Source organism: Gobius niger, assembly GCF_951799975.1.
Source record: "Gobius niger genome assembly, chromosome: 23".
Lineage (NCBI taxonomy): Eukaryota > Metazoa > Chordata > Actinopteri > Gobiiformes > Gobiidae > Gobius > Gobius niger.
Genome location: NC_136874.1, coordinates 12,500,417 through 12,510,630, shown reverse-complemented (window position 1 = coordinate 12,510,630; position 10,214 = coordinate 12,500,417). Strand labels below are relative to the sequence as shown.

Genomic DNA, 10,214 nt, shown 5'->3' with positions numbered 1-10,214 from the left:
AGGGACCTCTGATGCTAACTATCATAGCCACTTTAGCATAGGGACCTCTGATGCTAACTATCATAGCCACTTTAGCATAGGGACCTCTGATGCTAACTATCATAGCCACTTTAGCATAGGGACCTCTGATGCTAACTAACGGGTGATTAGGAGCTATGTGCCATCCCACAAGCCACTGCGCCAAACCCCCCACCCCCTCGCCCCCACCCTGGAGTGTTTCATGCGCAACCACTGTTAACAGGAGCACATTTAATAATAAAAATAATAATTAAAAATTAAGTTTCTGGACCCCACCCTCGAGGCACGCAAGTCGAGTCCGGCCTCTGCCACTCTGGAGGTTCCCTCCTCATCCACGGTCACCGCTGACCTGCACACGCCCGGCCCCGCACAGGTCAGGACGACGCACACACTGACATCCAGGCATTTCAGACCAGCTTTACTGTACGTCACCTCTGATCAGTGTTCATTTTGACAACATATTTTAATTTAGTTTGAGTCTTTTGACGAAAATGTAATTCGATTTTAGTCTAGTTTTAGTCAAAAAAATATCTTCAATTTTAGTCTAGTTTTAGTCGACTAAAAGTGCAAGTAAATTTAGTCGACTAAATTTAAGACACATGTAGTTGACTTTGGTGTGAGTTCTCAGTACTAGGAGGTGTTTCAGAAAGTACTATCGGTTCGTTCCTTCTGATGTGGCTCCTAAAAACAGCTGAACTGGGCCGTGATCACCTGTGAGTGAGGGAGGTTCAAACATGTCAGAAGATCAATTACAGAAAGTTCCATTTATCATGAGGCGAACAGGAAAACAAACAACCCACTGAGAACCGACCAGTTAAGAACCTCTGCACCTTGGCCCATGTCAGAACCAAAGAACTAACCTGATCACCTGTGTTCCACCTGTGCTCCACCTGTGTTCCACCTGTGTTCCACCTCTGTTCCACCCGTGTTCCACCTGTGTTCCCCCCGTGTTCCCCCCGTGTTCCACCTGTGTTCCACCCGTCCCCTAATGTGTCTTTGTTTGGTGCACACAGGTCCCGACCATCAGCAGTAAAGAGAAGAGAGAGCAGTGGGGCCTCCGGAGCAGCCTGCCCCCCCCTCCCTCCATCTCCCGTCCCTCCACGCCCACCCCTCCGCCCCGCACCTGCTCGCCCCTCCTTCCTCCCCGCACCTGCTCGCCCCTCCCTCTGAACCGCACCTGTTCGCCCTTCCCCCTGTCCACAACCTCCTCCCCCCTCCCTCCCCCGCTGCCGGTCCTGAGCGCCGCTCCCGCCCCGGGCCCCCCTCCGCCGCCGCCCCTGCCCTCCTCGGCCCCCCCGCCGCTGCCTGCCCTCGGACCGGCCCGCAGCGTCCGGGAGAGCCCCGGAGACGAGGACACGGCGGCCCTGCTGCCCCGCTCCGACACCCTGCTGCACCTGAGCGAGGAGGGCACGGAGAACCCCCTCCTCGCCCCGCTGCTGTCCTTCGCCTCCCCCCGGAGGTCTCCACGCCGGCTCCCCCTGCCCCTGTCCCCTGTGGACCTGGACCTGGACGAGTCCCACGTTTGAGCTCTTCTACCCCCTGGTACAGCCTGGTGAGACCAGAGTGATGCCCCCCCCATATGTTTCACACAGAGGATCAGTCTGGAACAGGATCAGAAACTCAAACCAGCCCGGGACAAATTTGTTTATTTGTATCACGTGTTGTTCTCGAGCCGGACGTGGAAGAAAAAGAAAGAGTTTGTCTCCAAACAGCGGTAAATGAGCAAACACAGGAGGTGAGTTTAGTGACTCATCATCCTGTGTGAATATGAACACAAACCCCATAATAACTCATCACGGCCTTCACTGATTCACTGATTCACTCATTCACTTCTGCTTCTAATGTGAGAGTTTCCCGTCGGTTCATCCAAACAGGGCCAGACCTGGCGCCCTCTCGTGCCGACAGGGCTCCAGGTCTGGCCTGGTCCGCCCGGTTCTTTCACAGGGTTCTCTTTGTGTTCTGTGTCTGCGCCGTTACCGTCGTCTATGTGAGAAGATCCAATGATGTAAAATGAGATGAACCGTTTATTATATCAGATTAATATAAAACTGTTCTATTAAACTTCTGCTTGTGTTTGTGTCGCATCTTTTAAGTAAAAAATCATGAGGTTTGTCAGAAAGAACAAAGGTTTGGATCATGAACACTTTTCTTTAGTTTGATCTGTAATTAAATAAACACTTGTATTTTACTCCATTCACCCGGAGGAGGATGAGCAGCTCCTCACTGACCCCATGTGGTCGCTCAGGAAACAACAACACTGAGATCAGCGTCAGTTCGGGGTGTTTGTTTTTCATAAGGCGCATTGAGTTGCCTTGTGTACGAAATGCGCGGTATAAATAAAGTTGCCTTGACATGAGGGTAACATATATTGAGAGATACTGAAAAAAAAAAAACCTAAAAACAAAGCCTAAAACAGCAGAGACTTTGCAGGTGAAGCGGTGATTGGCTCTGCGGCTGAGAGACCCGCCCCCTGACCAATCAGCGTCGAGCGTCCCTCCAGAGCCGACTCTCTAACAGCGGCGGTTTGGCAGATGATCTTGTGGAGCGACCCAGCGTAAAAGAGAAACTTTTCTGCTGATCAATAAAGGTTTATTGTTGTATTTTATTTGTTTGCACTTTATTATCATGTACATTCTGTAAATAAACAATGAAAAAACTAAACAGACAATATTTTTAATTACGTAAAAACTTCATTTTTGATTTTTATTTTAAAATAAGTAAAGCACAAGTTCACTGAGCACAAATGTAAACTACCAGGCCTATAAAAGTCTGAAACTTTCATCATTTTTAAAATCATTTTTTCGAGTCTCACGGGTCATTTTGCAGCTTCTCCAGAGCTTGTTAGAGAGTAGGCTCGGGAGGGACGGGCTGCGCTGATCTGCCCGCAGTGTTTCTGAGCTGGAACAGCTGAGCCTGGTTTTATACAGGACATTTTCATCAAACTCATTCATGTTGTTTTGGGAACGAAATAAACTCGGTTTCTCTTGTTCAACAAGTTTAAGTCTAGATTTAAACTTGAGCTCAGCGAGTATCATTACGATGACGTCATGAAGATTTACGTCTGTACGTCACAGCCCTGATAAATAAAGCTAAAGGCTCATAATGAATAATAATAATAATAATAATAATAATAATAATAATAAGTGCTTTTGTAACTTTCTGACTCTTCAAAATTCTTCGTCGTCACAATAAGGAATAAAGTTTAAATAATCCAAAAAGTCTCTGTAAAAGTATCTCTCACTTTATTATTATTATCATGATGAAGATGAAGAACTTTTTTCGTGCTGTTTTCCTCAACGAGCTCTTGCGCGTTTTATCTGGTATTTACGGTAAATAATATAGAAAAGACTTTTCCCTCAGCGCAGCCCGTCCCTCCCGAGCCTACTCTCTAACAAGCTCTGGAGAAGCTGCAAAATGACTCGTGAGACTCGAAAAAATGTTTTTAAAAATGATGAAAGTTTCAGACTTTTATAGGCCTGGTAGTTTACATTTGTGCTCAGTGAACTTGTGCTTTACTTATTTTAAAAGAAAAATCAAAAATGAAGTTTTTAAGTAATTAAAAATATTGTGTGTTTAGTTTTTTCATTGTTTATTTACAGAATGTACATGATAATAAAGTGCAAACAAATAAAATACAACAATAAACCTTTATTGATCAGCAGAAAAGTTTCTCTTTTACGCTGGGTCGCTCCACAAGATCATCTGCCAAACCGCCGCTGTTAGAGAGTCGGCTCTGGAGGGACGCTCGACGCTGATTGGTCAGGGGGCGGGTCTCTCAGCCGCAGAGCCAATCACCGCTTCACCTGCAAAGTCTCTGCTGTTTTAGGCTTTGGAGAATTTTGAAGAGTCAGAACTGACCAGAACCGACTGTAAACTAAGAATCACTTAGGTGGTTCTGACAAATATTAGTCATGATGTTTCGCCAGAAAAAAAGAAAGACTGACAAAACGTTTTAAACATTTTTATTTGGCTTTTACAAAAGAAGACTGAACACAATCAAATTAATATCTCTACATGTAAAGTTTAGAGTTCTGTTCATATGAATGAAAAGGCACAACTTTAATCATTGGTGATACACAGGTTACAATTATTGGTTCACAAAACATGTACAACACTTACTATTTTAGGGAAGTAACTTCAAACTTTCAATTTCTTTACATACGGAACAATAATTAATGGCGAGTCAAACGTACATTACATAGTAATGAACATGTGTTTCATTGAAACCACAGACATCTGCCCAAAGGCAAATATGAAGAGTAACTGTCTGACTGACAGTGGTCTGTTACATGTGAAGGGACTTCCCTCTAAGGACCTGCCGAATCTGCAACACAGAGGACGAGCTCAGTATCTCAGTGTGGGACACGAAGCTGAGATATGTTCTTAGCTTATCTTTGACGAGTAGTTGAGTACTTAAACGATATCACTGCACGGGTGTCGAAGTACTCCAGGTGTTACTACGCCTCACAATATAGTTCCCTTTTTTATCCGCTTAGAAAATGGAAATGTTTAATTTTGTGAAACTAGACTTGGATTGTGTAAAGGCTCACGTAACTGTACAGCTTGGTAGCTTCTAACCTCCCCCAGTTTGGCACTGTACCTATGCTAGTAGAGGCTAAACGCTAACAACATTTGCTGACTGAGTGCACGCACAAAGAACAGACAGGTACGCATCAACTCGTCTAGCTCAGGTAAGAACATATCTCAGTATGGAAAACTGGTGGTTTATTCTTTTAAGTACCTTCTCTGTGCTGCCCCTCTCAGGCAGCAGATGGTAGGGCAGCTCGTTCTCATAGTTGCGGGCCCCTGGATCGGCCCCTCTCCTCAGGAGCATGTGCACTGCCTCCAGCTGGCTCCTACAGCTCTGATGAGCACAGACGATGTGCAGGGCAGTGTTCCCACTGAACGTCTGAAAAAGCCACGAGGATCCTTTTATATTTGCTTGTGTTTGTAGTTCGATGTTGGCGTGACTTACCCGCAGGTTGACCACGGCCAGTGAGCCGGGCTGGTTGAGGAGCAGACTGAGGAGCTGTGTGTTGGCCTCCTCTGCAGCCATGTGCAGACCTGTCCGCCCACTTTTCTGATCCTGCACCAAAACCACAGTCATCAAACCTTTTCACAAACTCCACTCACCCCCTGAGTGCAGCGCTCACCATGGCCCCACAGGAGGCGCTCATCTGCAGCAGAGCCTTCACACACTCCAGAGACGCCTGTGCTTTCTTCAGCAGAGACTCCCTCTCTCCGCCCGAGCAGGACTTCAGCCGCCCGGCCTCTCGGAGCGTGGCGTTGTGAGCCAGGACGGCCACGTGCAGAGAAGTCAGACCTACAGGAGGCACATTTGAGAAAGACTGACAGAGTTATCGCCATATTTCTTTGACTTGCTGTTGCTCTGTCCACTGGCACTGACCGTCATAGTTGACCATGTCCACATCGAAGTCTGTCCCTGTGGCCTTGAGCGTCTGGAGCATGCGCTGAGGGGAACAAGGAGTCAACACTCTGGCATAAACATATTTATCTAGAATTTTATCTGGATCCAAGGGCACAGTCCGTGGATAAAAGGTTAAGGAAGTTGTGAATGTTTGTTTTGTTTTTACAGCTGGAATAGAGATAAACTCGTTTTCCCAGATTAACAGATTGTTGCTGTGTTGTGTCACCTTTTTGAGTTTTTTTTTGTCACATTTTTGCTGAGTTTTTGTCATTTTTTTTGTTGAATTTTTGTCACATTTTTGTTGAATTTTTGTCACATTTTTGTTGAATTTTTGTCACATTTTTGTTGAATTTTGCCACATTTTTGTTGAATTTTTGTCACATTTTTGTTGCGTTTATATCCTTGTTTTCCTCTCATTTTTTGTGGCTGTTTTGGTGTTTTTTCCCCAAGAAGTTTTTTGATTAGGGTAATGCCAAACTGGAGAAAATGGGATCCGTTCAGGTGGGAGTTAAGAGGTTAACCACACTCTTTGTGTGGTTAAAATGAAAAATGTTTCTCTGATCATAGGATAATAGGAGATCAGGATATAAACAACACATTATAGCCACGTGGTAAATGCTAAACATAGATGGTACTTTTGATGAGTAAAAAATTCTCTCCAATCTGCCACTAATGTTATTCACATCATGAGCTTCATTAAACCATTATCACTTAATTCAGTCAAATCCAGATATTGTTCAAAGGTGTCACATGTCTCCCAACAGTCGAGACCCTGACCTGAATGTTCCTACATATTCAAAAGTGTGGTCTTACCTGCAGACAGAGGACGTGGCCCTTCTCCACACACACGTGCAGAGGAGTGCGCCCCCAGGTGTCCCGCCGGTGCACGTGCGCGCCGTACTCCAGCAGGTCGCACACCACCAGGGGCTGGTCGGTGGCCGCCGCGATGTGCAGGGCAGTCTGGGAAACAAAGCGGACTCAGCGGGATTATCTTCATGAGGGGCGACATCCATACGCACCTGTCCGTTATGTTCGGGGAGGTCCAGCGTCCCGCTCAGAGCCATGTTGGCAGCAAGAACATAAGCCAGGGCTCGCTTCCCCTGGGCCACTGCGATGTGGAGGGCCCTGGGAGAGAGACAACAGTCAGGGGTCAGTACCTGTAGGATACAATAACTGGACGCATATGGAGCTGTTATTCTATTGTCGATTGTTTTGAGTTGTGTTCAGGCCTCACGTGTCCCCCTCCGAATCCTGCATGTTCATCAGCTCTGAAGAAACGCCCTTCATTCTGTTGAGCTGCTGTTGGACCTGCCATTGGAACAGTGTGGTGATGTGGGCCCCGGCCGGCTGCTGCTGCGGGGGTGCACTGTGGTGGGGCACTGGGGGGGCGGAGTAATGGAGACCAGGTAGGGATGAGTTAGGTGTGGATGGGTCGGTGAGGGCATGGGTGGGACTCAGATCCATGCGTGCTGGGATGGGTACCCCTGGGGCGATGCTGGGGTAGCCTGGAGGGCGTAGGTGGAAGTTCCCGGGCAGGTTAGGGTAAGGTGAGGGTGGGTTTGTGAGGGCATGGGTAGGACTCAGATCCATGCGTGCCGGGACGGGAGCTCCTGGGGCGATGCTGGGGTAGCCTGGAGGGCGTAGGTGGAGGTTCCCAGGCAGGTTAGGGTAAGGTGAGGGTGGGTTTGTGAGGGCATGGGTAGGACTCAGATCCATGCGTGCTGGGATGGGAGCCCCTGGGGTGACGCTGACGGTGTTTATTTGCATTGGGCTACAGTGAGGTCGGGGTGACGGACAGGGGTCTTCAGGCTCCAACCACTGACAACAAGGACCCTGGAAAATAAGTAAGAAAATGAAAATGAGGATTGCTGGGTTTGCATCTAAAGAAAACTCCTGTTGTGAGGGTTTGTTTGAGATCATCATTCTTTAGCCCCTCATTCTTTCACAATGAGACCAATTATGGGGCTTCATAGTTACTGTAGCTTTTTTCAGGTCTATCCAGGGGCGGACTGGGACTGAAAAACAGCCCTGGACTCTGACCAGCCTGGCCCAAATTAGCGTAATTGTGACACTTCCACAAATACATATTTTAACCTCTTACCCCCCGCCCTAACAATAACAGATAAGATGGTACTTTATTGATCTCACAGATGGAGAAATTGCATTACGAATGCATTTTCCCCAGTTCGGCTTTTTATTATTATTATATTATTATTATTTTGATCGGTATCATCAGCGAAAAGAACGGGAAAGGTGGTCGTAGAAACAGAAGCAAAATCATAATATAAATAAATAATAACGGTCCCAAAATTGAACCTTGTGGCACACCATGCTCCACGGAATTCCTTTTAGATTCATGTTTTTTCATACTGGGCTTTACCCAAATCTAAAAGCTTCTCGACTGGAGATCAACAATGTCACGCCTCATTTGAAAGACCTACAAATGTGATGGAAACTTTTCGTCACGTCGCCACATTTTTGTCATGTTTTTGTTGTTTTATTAATGATTTTTTTTCTATCATTTTTTGTTGTGTTTTCTCACGTTTTTATAGTGTTTTTTTGTCCGTGTTTTTCTCATGTTTTGGTTGACTTTTCATCCTCTTTGTCGCTTTTTTGTAGCTTTTAGATTTGGGTAAAGCTCGGTTGAGGCGGGACTGGTGGCCCTAGAGCCAGTGGCCCTTCTGTGCTCTTCCAGAATGGACATATGGCCAGTCCGCCCCTGGGTCTATCTTCACAAGTTTTATACTGTATGTCGTAAACATGTTCAAACAGAGGCCGTGGAAGCTCCATTGACAGTATGGCAAGCTCTCAAATGTACACGTTTCCATCGTACACACAACTTCATGATTTGTACTTACACATAAATCCTATCCACCTCTAAATGGAAGACTTTTCCAGCCTTTACCTGGCGTTTCATCTTGAGCAGGTCTTTGACTGTTGTCCTGCGGTCCGCGGCTGGCCATGCCCCAGCGAAATCACATCCTGTTCCATAAGAAGCACGGACATAAGCCTCGAACACGCCTTCTGTCAAACCTGCTCCTCCATACCTTCATTTGGCACGAGTCCAGCCTGACAGCCGTCGCCCCAGCCTGGATCCAGCAGGTCCATCATTCCAGCGGCGTGGAGGAGGGCCTGATGCTGCCAACGCAAAAGAGAAAGAAAGAAAAAACTCAGGTTCAAGCTACAATCGCTGTGGGAAAGGTATTTCTACATAAATAGTTACATAATGCAGCTTTAAGTTTGCACATGCTCAGTGAGTCAGATATCAGGATTCTCTGTTTCCATGACACAGTGTCCTGGATACTGTTGGATTATTGCAATGAGAGTATCCTGGAGAAGTTAGCGTCATGTTTCTATGGAACATGGCATGCAGAGAGTGACATCTGTGAGGAGAAGCCTCTGAAACATCCTTGACTCAATCCATTATGATTACAATGGAAATTTCCAGAACAAAAACCTGAAGACAGTCACAAAGTCTTACTCATCACATCTTATTCATGCTTGTACCAACAAGGCAATGAAAAACAGGCAGAGTTCCACACAAACACCTCCCGATGCCTGACAGAGTCAAACTATGAAACTAGTGTGAATGGTGACATGGATCAGGCCATCTTAACCCCCACTGAGGATCTTCGGGATGTGCTGGAGAAGGCTTTGCGCCATGATCACACTCTCCCATCATCAATACAATCATCAATACAAGACCTTGGTGAAGAATGAATGCAACACTGGATCTTTTGGACATTGCAGAAACTTAGCTCATGTTTAACAAGGAAGATCAAAAATAAACATCACAAAAAATAAAGGGAAAACAAGGGATAAATGAATAAATAAAGCAAAGTCTCCTCAAGTGCCATTTCAAAGCAATTTTATCAATTAATTCAGAACACTGTAGGGTGTAGGCGAAGCAATCTGGTTTCACTTATCATGTTTTCAGCCAGCTTGATTTCAAGTGTAGAAAGTCCAGTCTCATACTGAATTGTTTTTGTTTTGTTTTTCAGAACTGGAAATGAGTTGTTGATTATAAGGGTTAAATCCCCGAATCGAGACAAAATATGATTTATTTTTCCCAGTCAAAACTTATTAATCATATAAGTTTTGACTGGGAAAACTTATATAGCCTACCACCATTACTTTCCATATTTGTAGCATGCCGATTCTTCACACATTTCACAACTTGCAGGGTCACTGTCACAGAAATGCAAGAATCACAGTGTTCTTCCCACAAACTGTGTCTGAACTCACAATATACTTTCTGTTCCAATACTAGAGGAAAAAAACAAACAGATATAGTGCCTTTAATATGTCAGCAAACCAGGGACGGAAAAACAGCCCTGGACTCTGACCAGCCTGGCCCAAACTAGCGTAATTGTGACTTCCACAAATACATATTTTAACCTCTTACCCCCCGCCCTAACAATAACGAGTGCATTTTCCCCAGTTCGGCTTTTTATTATTATTTTGTTGATTGGTATCATCAGCAAAAAGAGCGGGAAAGGTTGTCGTAGAAACAGAAGCAAAATCATTAATATAAATAAATAATCATGGGCCCAAAATTGAACCTTGTGGTACACCATACTCTACAGAATTCCTTTTAGATTCATGTTTTTTATATACTGGGCTTTACCCAAATCTAAAAGCTTCTCGACTGGAGAGCAACAATGTCACGCCTCATTTGAAAGCTAAGACCTACAAAAGTGACGGAAACTTTTCGTCACGTCGCCACATTTTTGTCATATTTTTGTTGTTTTATTAATGATTTTTTTCT

At 45.3% G+C, this 10,214-nt stretch overlaps 1 protein-coding gene and 2 long non-coding RNA genes across 3 annotated transcripts; 1 reads left to right on the top strand and 2 right to left on the bottom strand.

Moving 5' to 3' along the window:
- The first annotated feature begins 326 nt into the window (after nt 1–326).
- Nucleotides 327–1,151, top strand: LOC306981899. The gene is made up of 2 exons (XR_013794156.1): nt 327–391; nt 1,032–1,151. It is a non-coding gene; the product is annotated as an uncharacterized lncRNA (long non-coding RNA).
- A 3,109-nt stretch (nt 1,152–4,260) lies between these two features.
- On the bottom strand, nt 4,261–6,608 carry nfkbiz (nuclear factor of kappa light polypeptide gene enhancer in B-cells inhibitor, zeta). Its single transcript, XM_079581533.1, has 7 exons — nt 6,466–6,608; nt 6,260–6,406; nt 5,426–5,489; nt 5,172–5,341; nt 4,994–5,104; nt 4,760–4,927; nt 4,261–4,342 (listed from the first exon to the last, which is right to left on the bottom strand). Exons 1-7 carry the CDS (start codon nt 6,508–6,510, stop codon nt 4,304–4,306), a joined length of 744 nt encoding a protein of 247 aa, XP_079437659.1. The 5' UTR covers nt 6,511–6,608; the 3' UTR covers nt 4,261–4,303.
- Nucleotides 6,609–7,195: 587 nt separating this feature from the next.
- LOC306981795 lies at nt 7,196–8,601 on the bottom strand. The gene is made up of 3 exons (XR_013794149.1): nt 8,494–8,601; nt 8,352–8,428; nt 7,196–7,279 (listed from the first exon to the last, which is right to left on the bottom strand). It is a non-coding gene; the product is annotated as an uncharacterized lncRNA (long non-coding RNA).
- Nucleotides 8,602–10,214: the final 1,613 nt, after the last annotated feature.